Source organism: Mirounga angustirostris, unplaced genomic scaffold, assembly GCF_029215605.1.
Source record: "Mirounga angustirostris isolate CCGP_5_RB_7025 unplaced genomic scaffold, mMirAng1.0.hap1 SCAF_10, whole genome shotgun sequence".
In the NCBI taxonomy this organism is placed as follows: Eukaryota; Metazoa; Chordata; class Mammalia; order Carnivora; family Phocidae; genus Mirounga; species Mirounga angustirostris.
This window is the reverse complement of record NW_026991718.1, coordinates 134,175,994-134,199,348: the sequence shown is the minus strand read 5'-3', so window position 1 is coordinate 134,199,348 and position 23,355 is coordinate 134,175,994. Positions and strand designations below refer to the sequence as shown.

At 58.2% G+C, this 23,355-nt stretch overlaps 1 protein-coding gene across 3 annotated transcripts; it reads right to left on the bottom strand.

The window, feature by feature from the left end:
- Positions 1-406: 406 nt before the first annotated feature.
- On the bottom strand, positions 407-22,588 carry NPEPL1 (aminopeptidase like 1). Of its 3 annotated transcripts, none has more exons than XM_064573403.1 (12): positions 22,499-22,588; positions 21,163-21,348; positions 20,552-20,722; positions 16,649-16,738; positions 16,110-16,191; positions 14,280-14,422; positions 8,277-8,354; positions 3,264-3,364; positions 2,250-2,373; positions 1,798-1,974; positions 1,175-1,285; positions 407-662 (listed from the first exon to the last, which is right to left on the bottom strand). In XM_064573403.1, the coding sequence occupies exons 1-12, from the start codon at positions 22,571-22,573 to the stop codon at positions 504-506; spliced, it is 1,497 nt and encodes a 498-aa protein (XP_064429473.1). In that variant the 5' UTR covers positions 22,574-22,588; the 3' UTR covers positions 407-503. The 3 variants fall into 3 exon arrangements, with proteins under 3 accessions (XP_064429473.1, XP_045741979.1, XP_045741980.1); XM_045886023.3 differs by lacking the exon at positions 22,499-22,588 and adding an exon at positions 21,823-22,070; XM_045886024.3 differs by lacking the exons at positions 21,163-21,348; positions 22,499-22,588 and adding an exon at positions 21,823-22,071.
- Between the last annotated feature and the right edge of the window lie 767 nt (positions 22,589-23,355).

Here is a 23,355-nt window from a genome sequence, read left to right as displayed (position 1 = left end):
GTCCACCCTTTCACGGGGGGCGGGGGGGGGGGGGGGCTGCCACTGCCCTGGCGGGAGCAGGGGCCTGAGCTCTCTATCATGTGGGTGCCATGTGTGGGGCCTGGGGCCAAAGATAAGGCCATGGGCACCCACTGCGGGCACTGAGCAGGGGCAGGAGGCCCAAAGGCCACCTGGCCAAGGCGTCAGGGCCACCCATGCATCCTGGAGCCTCAAGGTCGTGCGGAGGCCCCAGGAGGGAGCAGAGTCTTCGGAAACCAGCAGGGAGGCTGGAAGGTCACTGGAACAGCAGCGAGCCCCAGGGCTTCCCCCCTGCCCCGGGCCATCCTCCAGACCCTAAGCTGTCTTCTAAGACAGAAGAAGGAGCTGTTTCTATCACCATGACAACTAAAAATAAAAACAAACCAAAGCCTATCTTAAGGTATAATCTTCTGATTGCTTAAAATTAATCAGTGCAAAGTGAGGTAAAGAGCCTTGTGTCACAGGGGGCCGGGGAGTGGCAGGCCTCACACGAGCCTGCGCCTCTTGGAGTCCCTCTCCATATCCCCCTCCTGGGCATCCACGTCGCAGCCAAGTGGGGACACCAGGTTCAGCAGAGGGTCCTCGGAGGCCCGGCCGAAGAGTGCCAGAAGGAGGGCCACACCAAAGCCTGTGGCGCGCTCACCCTGTGGGCGAAGAGCAGGCTGGAAACCCTCTGCCAGGCGGAGCCAGACCCCTCAGCAAGCCCATCTCTGCAGGAAGGGGCTCCCGGTCCACCCCCACTTGCCCTGTGGCCCCCCTTCCTGCTATCCTGTCACACTCAGGACTGACTGGGGGGCAGGGTGGTGGAACGGTTCTGTGCGCTCTGGTCCCAAGCCCCAGGTCTTCGTGGGTGGGAAATGGGGAGCTGAGGGCCCTGGGCCTCCAGCTGAGGACAGGCTGGCTGGAGAAGGGCCACACACAGCAGGCACTCTGTTCCCGGGGCCGGGGAGACCAGAGGTTGGGGGCACAACTGGCCGGAGGTCAGGCCACAGGCAGTGCGACCCCCATCGCATGAGGCTTCGGATGAGCTCAGCCTGGAGCCAGAGAGGGGCTGTGGATGCATGCAAGGCGGGAGCAGCCCGGCCGGTGTGCGGGGTGCGCAGGGGGGTCGGGGGCAGGGAGGAGAGGAGGGCGCCACGGGGGAGCCTGGACTCACGGCGTGCACCGGGGCGGCGATGTCCAGGTGGACCCAGACGCCAGGCCAGTCAAAGCCGATGTGTGAGGCGATGAAAAGGCCAGCACAGGAACTGGGGCTGTTGTCCCGGTCCTGGGGGGACAGCAGGGCACACGGTGACCTTTCCGTTCCCGGCAGTGGTGGCGTGGGGAAGGGCCTCCACCTAAGGGCATTTGGGGCTGCTTCCCCTGGACCCGAGTGGGCGCCCCCGTGCCCTCTCGAGCACACCAGCCTCAGCCACCGCCTCCCCTGGTGGCTACAAGAAGGGTCCGACCGTGTCGGGAGACTGCGGAGAGGGGCCCCGAGGACCTTGCATGTGGGTTAAGGGGTCTGCCTTCTCCCCGGGGCGATGGTGGGGCTGGAGAAGGAGCGGACGCCGGAGCAGGGAGGGGACCCTCGGCGCCCGACCTGGTGGATGCGCTGGCGGGGAGACCAGTGAGAGACACGTCCCCACTCTGGACGCTTCCAGCCTGAGCGTGGATCTGGGGCCCCGCTGCAGGGGGACCCTCGTCCACACCGCTGCCACGTCTTGGGGTCCCCCGGGCTCCCCGAGGGCAGTGCTCCACCTGCCCCCTCCGCCCCGCACGGGCACCACTGACACCTACCGCCACGGAGTTCTTCATGTCGGCCACGGCCGAGGTGAACTCGCTGAAGTGCAGCTCGGGGCAGTAGACCAGGGGGTGCACCAGGTCCCCGCACCTCCTCCCGGCCTTCACGCAGGCCGCCTCCCACTCCGCGCTGTTGGTGAGCACGGCGGCGTGGTACTTGCCCGTGGCAATGCCCTGGGAGGGTGGCCGGCCAGAGGGAGGGCCGGAGCCGCAGGCGGAAGATGGAGCAGCGGGGAGGGGCAGCGAGAAGCGAGGGAGGGAAGGAACGAGAGCGTGAGTGCGCCACCAGAGGGACGCTTCCTAAGCTGTCCTGGCGCTGGGACCCAGCCCACGGGTTCTGCCACCTGCACCGCGCTGGATGCCAGGGACAAGCTCCCTGCTCCTCGGCCAGGCCGTGACGATTAGGGGACCGCACCAGCAACCCCCACCCCAGAGTCAAGGTGGCCCACCTGAGCTCCGGTCAGTGTGGCCACGTCCAGGATGATGTCGGCACCCAGGTCCTTGCAGGCGTAGGACACACCATCCGCCAGCACCAGCCTGCCCTCCGCGTCAGTGTTGTTGATTTCCACAGTCCTGGGGTGCAGCAGAGACCCCAGCTCAGGGATCGTGCTCCCTGGGGCACCGCGAGCGAGTCCCTTTGGAACTGGGAGACTCCATTTAGAGCCCCCTTCCCTCTAGCTCCCGTCTCGGGGGGCCCCTCCCGTCCCCTGCAGCAGTGCAGTGCCAGGGGCCAGAGCAAAGGGCAGCAGGTCAATCCGACCCCACTGCCCTCCTGCTGGGAGCCAGGGAAAGCCGCCCAGCCCCTGTGCCTCAGTTTCTTCATCTGTAAGATGGGAGAACAGGGTTGTGTGGGCAGCGTAAACTGCGCTGGGCCAGCCCTTGGCCCCCAATGCCAGGCACTGGGTAAATGCAAAAAGGGAAGCACCTCTGGGGGTCTCCCTGGGGACAGGCACCCTTGTATGGGGAGCTGAGTGGACTCTCCTATTGTGAATCTGGGCCACCTGCTCCTCCAGCGGCTGCCCACTGACTTCTAGGCATGTCCTTATGCTGAGAAGAAACAGTCCAAGGGCTGACCTCAAGGGGGAAATGCAGGGAGGGCCCCCAAGTAGGGAATCGGTGGGGGCGGGGGGCGGGCAGGGCTTCAGATGCACAAAGAACTTTAAGCCTAAAGGTTGGGAAGGGCTCATCCCATTAAGGCAGGGTGAATCCTATGCCAGGCACCTTGAGGGAGCCCAACAGCTTGTCCAGTGATGCGGCCAACACCCCCTGGGCCCCTGGGAGCAAGCAGCCCACTGCCCAGGGGCCCCTGTGACAGGGCATCCTCCCCACCGGATGTGCCTCTGGCTGGAGTGAGCCGGGTGAAATCAGCCCCCCGGCTGACCAGCCTAGCCCTGGGAAGGAGAGGGGCCCCCTAAGAGTTCTAGCCCAGAAGGCAGCCAATGAGTGAGGAGAGCCAGCCTTACTTTCCTGAGTACAGCAGGTGGATATCGTCTGGCCTCGTAGCGTTGGGACCCACAGAGTTTTCGGCCAAGCAGAACACAGCGTGGAGGTTGTCTTTGAAACCCTGGAGGGAACATGGGCAGAGGCTCCTGCTACAGGTGGCCGTGCATGGAGGAGGGAGGATAGGCCAGAGCCTCCCACCCCCATGGACAGACAGAGCCCTAGGGAGCAGAGAACAGACTCCCCAGCAGTTCTGGCAGCACCCCATCTGGGGAGTCTTGCCTCCTCCATCAGAGCCCAACAATGTAGAAATGAGCCCAGGAGTGGGGCTGGGCTCCCGCTTTAATCCTGGCTCAACCACTTACCCGGGGCACGAGCCAGGCTGCCAGCTCAGCCCCTGCCTCCTGTCCACAAAACGTGGTCAGCGATCAATGTCTCCCACTGCACAAACCCTCTGAGCTCGGCACAGCTGCACAAAGCAAGTCACACGCACACAGGTACATGGGGGTTGGGAGAACTTGCCTCACAGAAATTTAGGTGTGAAGTTAGTTTTCTGATGCCCAAACATGACGTTGGCACATTGAGAAATGTGCACGAAACAGGCGGAGGCAGTTTCTGCCCCACACGGGTCCTCAGCCTGCCCAAGAAAACCCCAAGGCGGCCTTGCCCGGGTGGCAGTGGTGGGGGGAGTGGCGGTCCCACACCCTGTCCCTGCGCGTCCTCTCCTCCCCGACCTGAGCCCTTAACCAGGACGCGTCTCCTCTGGGCACGGGGCACGCCAGGCCCCTTCCCGCTGCCTCCAGGCTCTCACACGCAGCTGTCAGGTGCGGCCTTATCTCTGCAACAGGTGAGTCTTCCACCACAGGTGCAGAGCCCCCAGGGAAGGTAAACACAGGCCTGCTGCACGGGCTGGGCCGTGGCCCCGGGCTGGGACGGCTTTGAGCCTGAGCCCGACACCCCGCGCCCGGGAAAGCCCCCCCTCGCTTCCCGGGGAACATGACACCAGGCAGCCCGTCAGCTCGAAGACCCCTCCAAGAGTGGCTGGGACTAAATGAATTGTGACAACATGTGGCCTTGAAACAACAGGGTGGCCCCAGGGGCTCTGAAGCTAGAGAGGCAGGTGGACCTCGCCAGGGAAGGCGGGGAGCCCCGACGTCTTCCCAGAGAGAGCCATGTCGGGTCTGGGCCTGGAGGCGAGAGGAGTTTGCGGAGCACGCGCAAGCATTATGTTGTGGCAGGATAGCGGGGTGGTGAGGAGAGACCACGGTCCCCAACCTGACCCTGTCAGATGCCCACCCCCTGATTTTGGATTCAGGTCTGGGGTGCTGCTGATTCTGGTGTGGGGTCCCCCTTGGGAAGGCCAGCTTAGAGGGTGGCTGCGAGCCTTGGGCAGGTGGTTCTGAGCTCATGTGGCAGGTATTGGGGTGCAGGGGTGAGACACACAGGTCTTGGGATCCCCAGGGGGACTGAAAAGCAGCTGCGGGCGGCTGAGGTTTTAGGTATGTGAGGCTTGGAGGGTCACGGCCGCCCCAGCACCAGGTGCTCCCTGCTCCCAGCAAGCCCAACATCGCATCGCACATCCTCTCCTTTTAAAAACTGTTAGAACGTCTAATTTTGAAAAAATTTCAAACTTAAAGTTTGGCAAAAATGGTACAAACAATCCTTGGATACCCCTGACTGTGACCCCCACGCCCTCCAGTGGCAACACCTGGCATGCCCCATGCGCTGGTCTGCACTGGGGAGTCATCACTGACTTGAGGATCAGATCTAGTCCGGGCACACGGACTTGGCCGTCACCTCAGTCTCCTCAATCTGGGACTCCTGAGATCCACCCTCCGTCTTTGGTGACCTCACGCCTCGCTGTCTCCTGGGGCCTGCACTCCCCACCTGCGCTCGGCCGGATGCCCAGAGACCCCCATGTTCTTCCTGGGACTTTGTCTCAGAGGTGTGATGCCGCGAGGACACAGTGACCCCGCCGGGCAGAGTCCCTCTAAGTCACTCCCAGCCACGCCAGCTGTCCTACTCCCACGACATTTCTGCACTTGGGTTCCAGCAGCTCTTGCTCGCTTCTAGAGTGCTGTCTGCCCCGCAGTGACGTGCTGTGTCCATCCCTGCTCTGCAGTGGGCATGGGGAGGTTCTCGGGAGAAACAGTGCTCCTCTCCTCTACTTACTTATTCATTCAACGCTTGGTTCCTACTTATGGGTGTGCAGATTCTTAGTTTACTCTGTGGGTTCTAAGCATCCCCACCATTATTTATTGTGTGGCTCACATCAAGGCCTACAAAAATTGCAGTTACACTCTATAGAAAGGTCCCAAATAAATAAAATTATGAATGAAAGAGGAGAGATCACAACCAACACCGAAGACATACAATTATAACAACATATTATGGGCAACTATGTGCCAACAAATTAGGCAATCTGGAAGAAATGGATGCATTTCTAGAGACATATAAACTACCAAAACTGAACCAGGAAGAAATAGAAAACCTGAACAGACCCATAACCAGCAAGGAAATTGAAGCAGTCATCAAAAATCTCCCAACAAACAAGAGCCAGGGCCAGATGGCTTCCCAGGGGAATCCTACCAAACATTTAAAGAAGAATTAATATCTATTCTTCTGAAGCAGTTTCAAAGAATAGAAATGGAAGGAAAACTTCCAAACTCTTTCTATGAGGCCAGTATTAACTTGATCCCAAAACCAGATAAAAACCCCACCAAAAAGGAGAATTACAGACCAATATCCCTGATGAATATGGATGCCAAAATTCTCACCAAATACTAGCCAATAGGATCCAACAGCACATTAAAAGGATTATTCACCACCACCAAGTGGGATTTATCCCTGGGCTGCAAGGTTGGTTCAACATCCGCAAATCAGTCAATGTGATACACCACAATAATAAAAGAAAGAACAAGAACCATATGATCCTCTCAATAGATGCAGAAAAAGCATTTGACAAAGTACAGCATCCTTTCTTGATTAAAACTCTTCACAGTGTACAGATAGAGGGAATATGCCTCAAAAGCCATATATGAAAAGCCCATAGCAAATATCATTCTCAACGGGAGAAAAACTGAGAGCTTTTCCCCTAAGGTCAGGAACGCAGCAGGGATGCCCACTCTCACCACTGCTATTCAACATAGTACTAGAAGTCCTAGCCACAACAATCAGACAACAAAAAGAAATAAAAGGCATCCAAACTGCCAAAGAAGAAGTCAAACTCTCACTCTTGGCAGATGACATAATACTCCATGTGGAAAACCCAAAAGATTCCACCATAAAATTGCTAGAAGTCATTCAGGAATTCAGCAAAGTGGCAGGAGATAAAATCAATGCACAGAAATCAGTTGCATTTCTATACACTAACAATGAGACAGATGAAAGAGAGATTAAGGAGTCGATCCCATTTACAACTGCACCCAAAACCATAAGATACCTAGGAATAAACCTAGCCAAAGAGGTAAAGGATCTATACTCTGAAAACTATTGAACACTCGTGAAAGAAATTGAGGAAGACACAAAGAAATGGAAAAACATTCCATGCTCATGGATTGGAAGAACAAATATTGTTAAAGTACCTATGCTACCCACAGCAGTCTACACATTCAATACAATCCCTATCAAAATACCATCCACTTTTTTCAAAGAAATGGAACAAATAATCCTAAAATTTGTATGGAACCAGAAAAGACCCCGCATAGCCAGAGGAATGTTGAAAAAGAAAAGCAAAGCTGTCATCATCAAGACAGTATGGTACTGGCCCCAAAACAGACACATAGATCAATGGAACAGATTAGAGAGCCCAGAAATGGACCCTCAACTCTATGGCCAACTAATCTTCAACAAAGCAGGAAAGAATATCCAATGGAAAAAAGGCAGTCTCTTCAACAAATGGTGTTGGGAAAATTGGACAGCCACGTGCAGAAGAATGAAACTGGACCATTTCCTTACACCACACACAAAAATAGACTCTAAATGGTTGAAAGACCTAAATGTGAGACAGGAGTCCATCAAAATCCTAGAGGAGAACACAGGCAGCAACTTCTTCGACCTCAGCTGCAGCAACTTCTTGCTAGACATGTCTCCAAAGGCAAGGGAAGCAAGGGCAAAAATGAACTATTGGGACTTCATCAAGATAAAAAGCTTTTGCAAAGCAAAGGAAACAGTCAACAAAACCAAAAGACAACCGACAGAGTGGGAGAAGATATTTGCAAATGTCTTATCAGATAAAGGGCTAGTATCCAAAATCTATAAAGAACTTACCAAGCTCAACACCCAAAGAACAAAGAATCCAATCAAGAAATGGGCAGAAGATATGAACAGACATTTCTGTAGGGAAGATATATAAATGGCCAACAGACCCATGAAAAAGTGCTCAACATCGCTCAGCATCAGGGAAATACAAATCAAAACCACAATGAGATACCACCTCATACCAGTCAGATTGGCTAAAATTAACAAGTCAGGAAATAACAGATGTTGGCGGGGATGCGGAGAAAGGGGAACCCTCCTACACTGTTGGTGGGAAGGCAAGCTGGTGCAGCCTGTATGGAGGTTCCTCAAAAAGTTGAAAATAGAGCTGCCCTACAACCCAGCAACTGCACCTCCAGGAGAGGTGACACCCCCAGGAGAGGTGACACCCTCTGGAGAGGTGACACTCAGGAGAGGTGACACCCCCAGGCAGAGGTGACACCCCAGGAGAGGTGACACCCCCAGGAGAGGTGACACCCCAGGAGAGGTGACACCCCCAGGAGAGGTGACAATCAGGAGAAGTGACACCCCCAGGCAGAGGTGACACCCCAGGAGAGGTGACACCCCCAGGAGAGGTGACACTCAGGTGGAGCAGCCCTGGCGGAAGGCAGGGAGCTCTGGGAGCCCAGGGGTGTCCAGCATGGCAGTGCAGAGGAGGGAGAGAGACACGGAGCTGTGGGGACTCAGGAGCACCGTGGGGGACCTGGGGGAGAGGGAGGGTCAGCTCACACCGGGGAGCCCTCCATCCCGAGGACTGCAGAGGGCGGGGCCACACTCACCTGCTTGATGGCAGCTCTGAAGGCCCCCAGCACAGCCGCGGCACCCCCACAGTCCCTCTTCATCCCAGGCATGGTGGTCTGGAGGGGGCACAGAGGGGGCACTAAGTGAGCGTGAGTGGATGTCGGCCCCGCCGGCAACAGTGCCCCATCCCTGCCCGGCACACAAGGGCCCCAGAACAGCTCCCCCAGACCTGCGCGACCCGCTGCCGGGTCCCCAGAGCACACACAGAACCCACGAAACTCCCACTTGTCGAGTGGCTGGTCTCCAGAAGCAATGGGGCAGAACGGCGAAGGTGATGGGCGCTTTCCGCTGGGGCAGAGCTTTGGGGGCTCCTGGTACACCAGAGGTGGGAGGGGAAGGGGACCCGGGAGCTGCCCAAAGTTGCCACGTGGGCTGTGGCCTTGCTCCTCCCCTCCGTGGTGTCAGCCTTCCCATTTTCCTGGTTCCCATTCCTCAGCCCTCAGCCGACAAGTACAATCAGACCCTCACCCTGAGATGGCCCCCAAAGAAACCCCCGGTCCCTGAGCTCTCGGGACACCTCAGCTGCTCACCCGCCCCCACCTCTCCCAGGAGCCCGCTCCCCGAGGCCACCTGCTCTGCTGGGTCAGCAGTACCCCTGCCAAGCAGCCCGGCTCCCGGGGGCCCTGTGATTCCCGCTCAACACGGGGGGCACACGGGAGTGGCCTCTCCTGGCTTCCGGAGCTCTCTGATCCCCACTTGCTGGCAGAGGGCTGTGCCTGCGTATGATGCACGTGGTGCCCGGCCGGCGTGCACCCTGCAGAGGGCCCCGAGGTGGCTGTACCCTGCAGAGGGACAGGGCCTTGTTCTGGTTCCCACGACGGCCCCCTCCCACACCCCCTGCTCCCTTTGCTAGCCCTCCCACTTCTACTCGTCTCCTGCAGGCCCGGTCCCAGGAAGAGCCCCAGAGCTTTACGTCAGGCCTGCCCCCCTTCACACTGCCCTCCTTCACACTGCCCTGAGGTCTGACCTCCCAGCCAGCACCCCTGCACCCCAGTCCCAGGGGGGCTTGCAGTAGCCACGCAGCAGGTTAAAACCAGGCACCATGTGCCTTCCCCCTCATACCGCGTCCTCCCCCAGGACCGTCCATCTTCCTCTGTGCACCAGCCTCCCTTGCTCCCGCCACCACCCAGACCACCTTTCTGCAGCAGACCACCCTGCCCAGGTCACCGCCTGGCCTCGGCGACACTTTCGGCCTCAGCTCTGCTCCTTGACGTCACTGTCTCAAACAATCCGCTCAGGTTCATGTGAACTCTTCCCCAATGTCACCGTCACGTCCCTGATCCCACCCCACTGCCCGCTCTGTCGGCGTCTAATGAGGGCCGTGAGCGGCGGAGGCTCCCTCCTGCCGCAGAAGGAGCTGTGATTTTCTACAAACGGGTTGAGAGCGGTTACACATTTTTACATTTTATAGGTTCCCAGCTCTAATTGACAAGTTCATACTTTAAATTAACAACAGGTCATCAGATGCAGGATTTGGGTTTGAAATGGACGGAGTGATTTTTTCGAACCCTTATCGGATTACACAAGCCTCGAGTTTTAATGGAAAGTATTTTTAGACATAAACCGAGCTGCTTTTACAATTAAATTGAGTGAAAAGGACCCAGCTAGCACTATTGAAAATAAGCTGTCTCTTTGACCTAATCGGTGAGAAAGCACAGGATTGTTTAAATGGAAAAACGGGGCCTCAGATCTGGAATCAAACCACCGGCAAAACGGCCCATGCAGAATAGCTCAAGATGGTCACTGAAATTGTGTCTCCCTGTCACCGGGGCGGCTTCCCAACCGCAGACCGAACAAACGCCAAACTGCAAGTGTAACTCAATGGACTGTGTGAACTTTGCAGATTCTCCACACGTTGCTCCTATTTTTCTGAAAGAGGCGATTTCCGAAACCCCCGTTTCACGGGGTTGACACCCGTGCAATTCAGCAGAGCGGTGGCGCGTCCAGCCACGGCAGGGACGGTCCCCAGACTCGCCTCCGCCCTCCGGGAAAATAAAGCGCAGCCAACTCCACTTGAGTCTCCTTGCTGAAGGAGTAGAATGGTGGATTTTTCAAAAGCTCAACTGCTGAGCACAGCTGTTTGCAAGATTCCCTGTGATGGAACAGAAGGTGCGTGCACCGAGCACCCCTACTGTCCCCAGGCCGGGTGGTCAGAGCAGAAGCCACGGACGGTCTCCCGGGGCTCAGCTCAGCTGGGCTCTGTGCTCCAGAACACCGTTTTAATTCAAAGAACAACTGACACATGACGGGTTATTCAGACTCGGGTGTCCAGCAGAAGCGAACCTCTCACGTCCAGGGGAACAGCTGACCATAGTTGGTGCCAGTGGGAAAATTTGAGCTTTCAAGCAAAAAAAAAAAAAAAAAAAAAAAATCGCAATTTTGGAAAACCTGTATCTTCTGTCTCCGTGACGGCTTTCTAATACTCAGCGATTTTTTTTTTTTTGAAGATTTTATTTATTTATTTGACAGAGAGAGACACAGCAAGAGAGGGAACACAAGCAGGGGGAGTGGGAGAGGGAGAAGCAGGCTTCCCACAGAGCAGGGAACCCGATGCAGGGCTCGGTCCCAGGACCCTGAGATCATGACTTGAGCCGAAGGCAGACGCTTAATGACTGAGCCACCCAGGTGTCCCATACTCAGCGATTTTTAAAACGAGACAGATGGTGGTACCAAGTGTGACTTTTAAAAACATCCTGTGTTGGGCCACAATTTGGAGGGTCTGTGTAACTCCGTGAATGATGTCGTCTGGATGACCCATGCATGATATTACAAAATCACGCTTTCACAGTTCAAGGTAGACCATAGATATTAAGTAACAGGGTGCAAAGACTCACTGACATGGTTTCTGATCCCGCACCAATTCCTCACCTTTCCGAGACTCCCACTTGTCGAGTTTTGGTGTAATAGCAAAGAAGAATGTCCTTAGTTATTTGTAAAGGGCACTAAACTATTTCTCCCTTTTCCAACTACAAAGTAAGTGAGGCCCGATTTTCTTTTTATATTTCAACTCAGACAACGTATCACAAGAGACTCAGTGCAGAACCAGATACACAATCACAGCCATCTTCTATCAAGGCAGATAGGAGAGAGATCAGCAAAATGTAAACCATGCCACTCTTCTCACTCATGTCTTTTCATTTTGGAAAATATAGTTATTTTCATAAGATTATATTATTTACATTAACATGCAATGGATTTATATTGTTATATTAAAAGAAATTACTAAGTATCTTTCCCAGTCTTTATTTCTAGTAGGGTAAATATCTACGTCTGTTAAATATCACTCTGATTAAAAAAAAAAAAATCCCCTTGGGATCAATACTTGTTAAGAAAGGAAGGGGTCCTGAGACTAACACATTTGAGACCTGCATTCACACTGATCCTGATTTGCCTTTGAAGTCTTTGGAGATGGGAGTGGTGACTCCTGCAGGATTGGGTATGGTGCCCCCAGCAAAAGGACTAATTATCGGGAGCCCCCGCTTCTCACTCTGGCCCTCCAACAAGCCAACATCTGCTCCCAGGAGGAAGGAGCTGGGAATTCTACCCGCTCCTAGCCTACCCTACCTTGTCCTCCAGGACAAGAGCCAGCCAGCATGGCGGGTGAGAGAGAGGGCTGGCCAGTACCAGATGCAACCAGAGGGGCGCACTGGCTGTGGAGAGTCTGCCAACAGTAAGTAATCAAAGTCCGTCGTCCTGCCATCATCAGTGGGAAAATGGTTCTCCCGAAAAATCTGTCGAAGTGAGTTCTAATCATACAGATAAAAGGTTCAAACCCACCTATTCTAGCTACTTATCCTTTGCCAGGTACAGGGCTGGCCGGATAGGCAGGAGCGTGCCTTCCAGCAGACAGCGAGGCGGGGCCGGCGTCTGTGACTCCCCACGGTCCTGCCTCCACAGTGGACTCGGAGCAAACCCACGGGTACAGGGAGCCTGGGCCTCCCGGCCTCCCTCAGTCTATGTGAGCCACTGGGCTTGTGTTTCACACGATTTTACTCCACGGACCTGTGAAGGCTGCTAGAATCAGTTTCAAAGAACTGCAGACACGGACAGTATCGCCATTTCTGGAGTTTCTTGGGAAATGGGGTTTGGGGCAGTCTCTGCCAAGTGATCCTTATGTGAAAGGCTCTTCCTGGGTATCGGTGTACAGATTGTTTCATGCGACAGAAACTCTTCCTAATTCAAATTAACAGTGTTTTGGGATCAACCATGAGTGCCGATGGACTGACCAATCTCGGACCCTGGTAAGTGTAGAGATGTGCAAACTTTTGATAAAGTCATTGGCAAATCTACAGAAGTGAAGGCCTCCAAACAGACACTGTAGTGCTAATACTCCTTTTACCACAACAGACCAATAGGGAGGCATTAAGTTCTTTCTATTCAAAAGATCACATTGATGTAATTTAAAAGTATTGATCTATTGCTGTTTTATGTGTGCTGTAACATTTATATATTTATTTACTTACTTATTTACAGATTCTATTTTTAAGTCATCCCTGCACCCCACATGGGGCTCGAACTCACGACCCCGAGATCAAGAGTCGCATGCTCCACCGACTGAGCCGGTCGGGCGGCCCTGTCATACTTATTTTCATTTTTTTACTGGTGTGATAATACATATGGAATTCAATAAAGGTGAATTCACTATTGGTGTTTGTTTTTTTTTTTAAACCTTTATTCTCCGATCATTTCCTGATTAGGCCTGAAAATAATGTTTACGGGAGGAGGGATGTTTAAAAAAAAAAAAAAAGGAACAGACCATCCACTCTAGGTAGCAAATGCACTAGACTGGCTAGCGGTGCAAATGGTAACGCACAGTCTCCCCCCGAAACATTGACCAACACCAGGGCTCAGGTTGGAAAGCGTCGGAGCTGCGGCGAACCAGACCGTGCGGGCTCCATCCACGGGGCAGTGCTTCTTGGCTCCTGTGGGATGCCTCCAGGTGGAGATGGAGGGTCCGTACTGCCGGATCGCCTCAGTTTACAAAAGGTCAGATAGCCAGTGTTCTGCAAGAATTTCTCCTGTTTTTTAAATGTTGGTAACTAATTCAAATTATAGACCAGCCCTTGGGCCAACAGGACGTATCTGTGAGCCACACTGGCTGCCAGCTCTCGAGCTCTGCTCTCTCTTCTAGAGCCTTCTCTCTGGGAAGGTTGGCTCTCTTCTTCCTGGTCTCCTGGGGCACAGATTTCACACGCCTGCTCCTTCCCAGGCCTTCCGAGTCCTGGCACCGTAGAGCCCAGCCCAGGCCCGGTGCCCAGTGGTTGCTCAACCCAAGTGTGGGACATGAGCAGATGAAGATGTGTCCCTCCTCCTCCTCCTGGGGCCATCTCGGCTCCCAGCGTGCAGCAGGCCCAAACGTGCTGGGCGTGGAGGAGGGCAGGCAGCTCAGTGGCCGAGAGATGCGGCCACGACTGGCGCCCTTAGGTGCCCGGCCTCCTGAGACGACCCTACTTAAAGGCCACCCATAGGAGAGACTTCTGCCGCCGGGCCTCACAGGAACACTGGCGGGTGGCTTGCTCGTGGGGCCAAACCCCTCTGGCCTTCACCGGGGCGCCTGTTCTCCGAGTGGGCTCATGCAGATCGCACTAAGCATTCTATCCGTGGAAAACTTGCTGGTCATGGGGACCATGGGCACCACCCCACGCCCTTCTCTTCAGACAGAACCACCGAGTCCTTGAACCTTGCCTTCTTGGGCTCGTTTTCCAGCCTTTTAATCATTTCTGTGGCTTTTCTCTGGATCTTGTCCAGACTTTTTGTTTCCAGACCCCTGTCTGGAGTGTGGACATGAAACTGTCTCCCCCTCAGAAAAGGAATCAACCCTTCCGACTCCTCCCGAACCTGGCTCCCCAGAGGCACGCCCCAATGTGAAGGTCCCAGAAGCCTTGCTCACTGTCTTCCTCCAGTGCCTCTGAGAGCTGATGAGGCCCCCGAGAGCCCTCCCCACCCTGGGACCCGCCCAAGCACTGGCCCCAGCACCTCACCTTCCCTTTGATGCTGAGACCCCCGGTGTCATAGACGATCCCTTTGCCCACCCATGCAATGGTTTGCGTGGCTCCTTCTGGGGTGTGGCTGAGGACGGCCAGCGCCGGGGGGTGGAGGGCAGCCTTGCCAACACCATAGATTCCTACAGAAAGCACAGGGAGAGGGTCAGTTGGGCTCAGGTTGAACTGCGCAGAGAACTCCCAGCAGCCCCCCAGAAACAACAGCTCTCCCCCGGAAATACCCACTGGCATGTGAATATTTCTCCTGGAGAGTGTGCAGTCCAAGCCCGAGCTCCCTGCCCCCTGTCCTGCCCCCTGGCCAGCATGGGATGGGGGAAGGCAAATTAGTTCCAATGCTCTGGGACTGCAAACGAATTCCGTGCGAAGTATCGTTAGGCAAGAAAACCCGCTGAGAAAAAAACAAAACAAAACTGTATCATTCCCAGAAAGAAATGAACAGCGTTGCAGAATGAAATGATTTTTGGATAATGTTTCAAGGCCACTCCAGCCCACGCTCGTTCGCCCCTCCCTGAGCCCTCTGTGCACTCGGCGCGGCACCACCCTTTCCAAGCCCACTCCCACCACTGCCTTGCCCTGGGGTGTACGTGCCCTGTCTCCTCAAGAAAGCCTCTTGTGGGCAGAGACCAGGCCTCAAGGCCCCCGGCAACTGAACTGAATGAGAGCCAATAATGGCTGCCTGACAAACTCCCATATATCCTGCAAAACCCGCCGTAAATACCATCTCCTCTGTGAAGATTTCCCTGACCTTCGCAGCCTCTGCCTCCCCTTGTCGCTGGTTTATGTGTTCTGTGGTAGGCACCTCTAGGATAGCCCCCTCCGATCCCTGCCTCTGGGATCCCCTCTCTCTCAGTGTGGCTGGAACCTTGCGTCTTGCTTCTGGATACAGCAGAAGTGATGAGATGCCACTTCCAAGACTATGTTGCAAAAAAAGACCTTGCCTCCTTCTTGCTTGCTCGCTCTTCCTCGCCCAGAAACCTTGCTCTGAGGGAAGCAGCTGCTACTCGTAAGCTGCTCAAGGAGAGGCCCAGATGACAAGGAACAGCCAGCAAGGCCCCAAGGCCTGGTGACAACACTGTGAGTGAGCCTGGCTGGGACCACATCACCAGCCCCGGTTGAGACTTCAGATGACTGCTGATCTAATCAACATGCTGGTCTCCATGTGGCAGGGACCCTGGGCCCGGGATCCAGCCCAGCCATGCCTGATTCCCTGCCCATAGAACTGTATGTTGCCTTCAGTTGCTTCCTTCTGGGGTAATTTGTTTAGCAGTCATTGATAAGGAGTGCGGTGACCCTCCCCCAGCCAGACTGAAAGTGCCTACACTTGTCACCATATTTCCAGTGCCTGGGGGCCAGGGAGGATGGGTCTGGTCATCAGGAAAGGCCCTCTGAGGAGGTAGATTTGACCCAGGATGTTCAGGGTCTGATGGCCCCTCTGTGAGAGTATCTTGGAGAAGGACTCCAGAGAAAGAGAGCCATAATGATGAGGCCCTGATGTGAACGTGGGCTTGTGTGCTCAAGGAGCAGAAAGGTCCTGCTGAGTTGGCCCAGGCAGCCAGGACAGCAGCCCTTGTGGACAGGGAGTGGGCTGGGGAAGGACTTGGACGCTGCAGCTTCCAGAGTCTGAATCAGCGCCTCCTTTCTCCCCCAGAGATGGTCCGCTTCTCAAGGTCTGGCCTTGGGGTTGGACAAAGGCTGGCTCCTTTCAAGGGAAGCTTGAGGCATCGCAGTGCGTGACCCACAGCCACCCTGCCACCCCCAGCACCCAGGACCAGCCTGAGGCCACGGCCCGTAAGGCCCAACCCTACCCACCTCCAAAGCCTCTCGTCTTTAGCTCCTCATCTCGGATGATCGTTGGGGTGATCCCCAGATCTTTTCCAACTTTCTTAATCTCCTGGACACGTTCATGGAAAAAACAACACAAAGACATGTGAAGATGGCTTAAGTCAAGGCGAGGCCGAGGCTCGGGACCAGCGATGAACCGACGCCCGTGTGGCGGAGAGGAACAGGCTCAGAATCCAGGGCCTCAACTCTCTCGGCTTGGAGCACGATTAAATCCAGGACAGAAGGTTCACCCTCTAAACTACAGTAGGTCATGGCTGCGGTCCTGCAGAAAGGCCTTGAGGAGGAGGCCCTGTCCTCCCTCCCCCCTCCACCGAGGCCTGGGGGCCCCCTGCAGCTGGGTGGACAGCAAGACTCTGTCCACGGCAGCCCCAGGCGCCCCCAGGTAGGGTGCCAAGGCTGTAGGCACTGTCTCCCTCCAGCCCTGGGTATCCCCTGACTTCCTTGGGGTCTATCAACGTCTCGCCCACCTTGGCCCCACCCTGGCATGACTCCCTGGGGCCACGAACCTCGAGGAAGGTGTCTGTGTTCATCTCGTTGCAGGGCGTGTCCACGATACGGGCAGCCAGCCGCACGCCTTCCGTGGCATTTGCTAAGCACTGGGGAAAGAAACCAGAGGCTGTCACTGGGGACCTAGGACCAGGTAGGAAGGGCTGTCCCTCCCTGTCCGTTGCCCCAGGGACCAAAGGCATCAGTAGCACATGCCACCCGGGGGAGGTTTCGGGGCCGCTGACAGGGTGTCGAGGGGCAGGTCAGGGGGAAACAAGACTCACGGTGTCTGTTGCTGTCTTCCAGTGCCTGTGACCCACCCTGCTGTCCACAGAAAGTTCCACACGACTCTGCACCTCGCCTCCAGGTTACACGAGAATCCTTCAGCCTGACACCCCCACCTGGTGTCAGTGGGGCCCACCTCCCTTTCCAGGCCTCATCTGCTGCTTACTCCCCTCATCCTGGCGGCAGGCGGTCCTGTGCCGGCCCTGAACGCACACTGGGCATTCCTGCCTTGGGCGCCTGGCAGTCCCATGTCCTCTCTTGGGGGAAGTGTTGTCCTTTGCTAGGGGCTGAATGTCTGCATCGCCCCTAAACTCATATGTTGAAGCCCTACCCCCGCAGTGGTCAGGTTTAGGTGAGGTCAGAAGGATGGGGCCCATGATGGGATTAGCGCCCTCACAGGAAGAGGGAGGGAGGGCACGGCCAGAAGACCACCACCTGCAAACCAGGCAGGGAGTCCTCAACCTGCCCTGATCTCAGACGGCCTCCAGAACCCTGAGAGGTACAGGCCTGTTGGTGAAGCCACCCCGTCGGCGGTATTTTCTTATGGCCACTGGAGCCGACCGATACACCCTCCCTTCTCCTCTTGTCAAGATCCTGGCCATCCTTTATGGCACTTCTTAAAGGCCGTGCCTTCCAGAAGCTTCTCTGGATCCTCCCAAAGGAGGAGAAGGTCTCTTCGTCCTGCACCCCAGTGCCCGCTGGTCCCCCTTGTGGCACTCTGGCCGTGAGGGTGGCATTTTTCTCACGTGAGCCCCATGGGAGTGTGACACAGACTCCCTGCCCTTGTGTTCCTGGCCATCCGATGCCGCACAGCTCTGGGTATGGAGTGCGGAGGGAAGAACGCACAGACCCTGCCTCGTGCGGCTCATATGTTGGCCCAGAGCCCAGAGGGAACAGGGACCTGACACCGTCCCCTGCGTGCTCAAACACAGGAGCCGCCCCAGGCCCCATGCTGGCCGCCCTCCCCGGCCCCACCCCTACTTTCTGCAAAGAACTTCTGTCCCCCTTTTGCTTCAGTGCTGATTCTGGAAGGTCTTTGCCTTCTCGCTCATCTCTGCCTAGCTGCTGCCCACGGCGCCGCCTGCCCCACCCCCATGCCCACCCCCACCCCCGAGCTTCGGACACGGGGCTAGCCGGCCGCCTCTTCCCTGTGTGCTGGGAAGAGGTGATACTGAAAGAGCAAAGCTGTGCAGGTGCAGTAGGGATGCAGAGAGCATCGAGTTATCATCACCTGCCCAGCACCCCGGCGCCAGGGAGGGCAGGTTCTGGGTCCACTGCGCCAACCCAGCCACCTTCCAGGCCCTGCTGAATGGCTCGGAGAACTTCTGCCTTCCGGAGGTAATTAAACCCCCAAGCCTCAAAGGCAGGGACACAGGACTTGACAGCTCAGATATGAGATGTGACCTTGTGGTCCCCTCCGCCTGACAGCGGGCTCTCCTCTGGGAGGCCGAGGGTCCCTGTCTGTGGGCGTCACAGAGACCATTGCTCATCTCTGATGCAGCCTGTGGTCGCTGTCTGGGAAGTGCGGCAGTGCCCTAAGACTCATCTCTAAGAAGGCCGGGTGCTCGCCTAGCAGCCCTCCGTGGGCTCAGAGCCCCCGCTGCAGCCTGGCTGGGCGAGAGGGCACACAGCATCTGCGGGGGAACCCGGGGGAGGCTCCCAGTGCCCCTCCGCCACCACAGAGCCTCGTGACCCTGGGGAAGAGCTTGTGCCTCGTCGTGCCCCAGGATCGATCATTCATTCGTTCATTCGTTCATTCCACCCATGTTTCTATGAGCACCTACTGTGTGCCAGGCTCCACACTAGACTCTGGGAATTCAAAGATGTCCAAGGTACTCCAGCCCAGCAGAGAATCACAACACCTCACTCCACTAAACACGACAGGGGAGGAGGGTATGAAAGACCACAGGGACCCGGGGGGGAAGAGGACTTGCAGGGGGGAGTGCTGAGGAGGCCACCCAGGGTGCCTGAGGTTCCGTGCTCATGATCCAAGACAGACGGGAAAGAGAGCTGACAGACGGCAGCAGTGGTTAAGACCTGGCTCTGCCCCTTGCTGGTGTGGCCCCAGTAAGTCACCTAGCATCTCCAAGCCTCATTCTGCTCAGCCCGACGGTGGAGAGAACAATGGTCCCACCTCCTAGGGCTGTTGAGAGGACTCAGTAGGCAGTCCGCGTCTACGCAAGCTACGAGCAGCCATGGGAAGGGGAAGTGGATGGAGGGCATCTGGAGGCAGCAAGACCAGTGAGGAGGCGGCCACAATGGCCCAGGAGAGCAGTGGGGCGTGGGTGGGGGCTCCGCAAGGCAGTGGCAGTGGGCAGAGTAGGATGCACTGGATGTGGGGGTCAAGGAGACCCACCAACCCAACCGTCCTCGTCACATGTTGGGCCCCTGCTGGGACCACAGACCAGGTCCCTGCCCTCCGGAAGCTCCCACCCCAGTGCAGGGCGCAGAAGCTAAGCAGAGATGTGTCACATCAGGTGGTATGGCACTCAGCAGGCAGAGGGCCCGACTTCAAGCGAGGCCATGTCAGCCAGCCAGCTCCCTGTGGAAAGGGACGTGGGCAGACCCGGAGCAGGTAGGACCTGGAGAGGGAAGCTGAGGAGGACAGAAAGTCAGTCCACCATGGCCAGCGGGGAGGGAGGAGAAGGGCTTGGAGGATGTGGGGGGTCCAGGGTGCTGCTCAGGCCGGGAACTCAGAAGGAATGCCCTGCCGCTAGAGGGGAGGGGTGGTCGTCGGTACCCGTCTGTGGGATGGAGCCCACAGGCGCTCGGAGAACCCAGATGAGAGGAAGTGAGATCGGAATGTGGGAATGCTCTGGAAAGGGGATGTAGAGGCGGCAGGCGGGAGGGGGCGTGGGAAGGAGGCATGGCTCTGGGTGGGGCAGACCCTTCAAGGTGGGGGGGGATGACAAATGGGACGACCAATATTTAAGTCCAGCAGACAGGCTCCTTAAAAAATCAGTGTCAGGATGCGGGGTGGAAACTCGATTTGGGTAGGCTGAGGGGGAAAGGGAGTTAAGAAAGGCAAAACAATTAGACCGTGTTTTTTCAACGTTTGGAAATCAATGGAAGGAAAAAAGGAGCTGTTGCAAGATGATAGAGACAGAAGCATGTCCTCTCCTTCTAGAGCAAAGGATCCAGGGGGAGGAGGCAGCCGGTGAGAGGTGCTGGCCTGGGACAGCAGTGAGGGGTGGGGTAGGAAGGACAGCCTGGGTCTCAGTGGGGGTGGGGAGGGTGAGGTCACGGCCACGGGGTCTGGGACACTCGCCGCGGGGATGGAATCTGCCGGTCGGCCCAGACCAGGACTCCTAACCTGGAGTCCCTCCCAGCCTTGCTGGCCTCAAAAGGATTATGATCCAAGGAAATAACATATGTAAAAGCGCGCCACAGAGGGAGGGATTCTCAGGATTAAACAGGAGAGCTCCTGGTGCTGGGTAGGTGCTCAAGAAATACGGGTCGAAAGGCCTGAGTCCTGACCAGGAAGCCCCCCCGAGGAAGGGGGCCAGCTGCCCGGGTTTGGAAAGGCCTCCGGGCCCCCCGGGGCTGTTGCTGCTGCATCCCACTGCCACCGTCCTCCCCTTCCAGCTGCCCCAGCGCGTGCGGGCCCGGGGACCCAGGGCGAACGTCGGGACACCCACTTGCAGAGTGGACACCTCCACTGGCCCGTTGTCTTGTCCCACCAGGAAAAACTCCACCGTCACCGTCTTCTTGTCTGCACGCCGGGCAGCCCCGGAGCGGTGGGTGAAGAGCGGGAAGGCTCGGGCCAGGGCGCAGGCAGAGGCGAAGGCGTCCGAGCGCTCGCAGACCATCTGCAGCACAGAGAGGCAGAGCCGTGAGCGGGGGCAGACCCGCGGGAGCGACCCCGGGGAGGAGCTACACTCGGGACAGAGGGGCCCCAGCAGAGCCGCCATGCGGGGGCCTTCGCGGAGCCATCGTCCAGCCCTGGGAGAAAGAAAACATCAGCCACCAGATGCGGACTGCCTCCGAGGCGGGAAAGTAGGACGTGGAGGGGCGTGGGCTCGGGAAATCTGGGTCTGAGGCTCAGATCGACCACCGAACCTGATCTGGGGCAAATGGCCTGGTCTCTCGACCTCAGTTTCCCCGTCTGTAAGCAGGGGTGATGACGTCCTGGGCTGTGGCGGCTCGTCCACGTCGGAGGTCCTGCCAGCCCGGGTGCCCTGCCCGCACCGGGGCGGAGCTACGGGGACACCCGCTTCCCACGAGCACGGGGACGGCCGTGGGCACTCACCAGAATGCACCGATGGGTCCCGGGCGGCAGGCAGGTGCGCACCAGGCGGGTGACGAAGTGGGCGGCCGAGGGGCTGTTGTGCCGGCTCACCCTGGAGGGCAGGGCGGCCACGGTGGCACAGTTCAGGTACAGGGGGCAGCTGTCCGTGGGGTTGGGGTTGAGCGTGCTTAGAGCGGCCTGCCAGAGCTGGACGGGAGGGGGAGAGACGAGAGACAGGCGCTAGCCATCAAACAGTCCGCATGCCGGCGGCCGGGCCCTGCGCGGCGCTCGCCAGGCTAAACCGGCACTGCGGCAGCTTCCCCGGGGCACCCACGGTCCCTAATTAAGATGTGTGGCCTCTCGCTGCAGCTCAGCGTGTGTGTGTCTGCTGGCACGGTTCCACCCGTGTGGGATTAAGCCGTGGGGATTTAAAAGGCCAGGCTGGGCGCGCCGCGCTTCAAACGCGCGACCCCGCACCGCGCCGGGGTGGGCCCCAGCCAGGTGCCACCGGGAGGGCTTCCGGGAGCGGGCGGCCGGCTCCCCGGGCGGGGCCGCGGGGCCCCTCGAAGACAGCGCCTGGGGGCGGCTCCGGGGGGGAGCTCCCCCCCGCACCTCCCGGGCTGGCCTCGCGCCCCTGCGGGCGCCGGGCGGGGCCTCCGGGCGGCCGCGCGGCCCGCTCACCTCCTCGGTGACCCGGGGCTGCAGCTTCCCGCGGACGTGGCTCCAGGGCACGCGGTGCAGGTGGTGCAGCTGCCCCAGCAGCAGCAGCGGCCGGCTCTGCGGGTCCGCGTCCCCGGCGCTCGCCTGGAACTGCAGCCCCACGTTCGCCATCTTCCGCCGGCCCGCGCCCCCCGCCTGGCCGCCGCCCCGCTCCGCTCGGGCTCCGCTCCGGCCCGGCCTCGGCGCCGCCCCGGCCCTGCCCGGCCGCCCGGCCCCGCCTCCCCCCGCCGCTCCGGGCCGCTCGCGAGACGTGCAGGGCCCGCCCGGGGCGCGAGGGGGCGCCGGGCCGGCGGGGCGGAGCGGGCCGCCCTGACCCCGGGCGGGCCCCGGACCCCCGGGCAGGCCTGTGCCCCCGCCCCCGCCCCCGCCCGCGGGCCCCGAGCGGCAGCCCGGCCCCAGGCCCCGGTAGGCCCCAACCCCTGGGCAGGCCGCGATCCCCGGGGCGGGCCGAAAGCCGGCGGGCCCCAACCCCTGGGCAGGCTCCAAGGCCCGGCAGGCCCCGGCCAGGCCCGGCAGGCCCCAAGCCCTGCAGGTCCCGAAGTGGGTCCTGCCTCCAGAGTCAGGCAACAGCTCCCCGGGCAACCTTTCCTGGAAGGGGTCCTGGCCCCCAGCCCCCCCAGCCCCTGGTGGCCCTGACCTCCGGCAGGTCCTGAGCAGACCCAGGCCCAACCTGAAGTCCCCCACAGCGCTCCCACCAGGCCACAGTGTGCATGAGCCCCAAGCAGGCCCAGCTTCCTGCAGCGATCCTGGGTGACCCCTGCATGGGCAGGATGTGCCCTCACCACACCCCCAGACGCCTGTCAGGTTGGGATGGGCTTGGTGATGCCTGGATCGGTCCCAGCTCCTGACTTAGACGAGGCCCCGCTGCCTGGCATGCTGGGCAGTGTCCACAGTTCCTTCCTCCTCATTTAATGGGTTCCCTGCCACTGAGCAGGTCCCCACTATCTTGCAGGCACTGTCCTGGACGTGAGTCAGGTGTCAGGATGTGGGTTTCTACCCAGGTTACTGCTTCTGGGATGGCCAATTAGAAACTCAGGCATCGCCTGGACTGGTGGAGGGCCCTGCCCCCGGCCACCCCTTTGCAGGAAGGGTCATCTGGCAGCAGTCTGTGCAAGCTGCCCCCTACAGCCTCCCGGCCTGCCTGGGGAGAGGGGCGGAGACAAAGAGCGAAGAGGAGGGGGAGCACGGAGCCACCTGCCACTGAGGAGGGAAGGCTAGTTGAGAAGGGCACCTGGAGGGTGTTGGGGGCATGTGGTGGGTGGAGGGGCCCTGGGTGAGGGCAGAGGGGGCACCTGGTGGACGGCGGGGGTGCCCTTGGCAGGGGTCCTGGCTCCTGCTGTAACTCAGATGCCCGGTTCAGGGAGCCGTGACCCAGTTGAGGAAGCCCCACTCATTTAAAAATACAGATCCTGCCCACATCCTGATTGCTCAAGGGCCTGTTGGTACTCCCCTCTGTTACCTCTAGCTACTTCCATGTGCCACCCTTCTCATTTT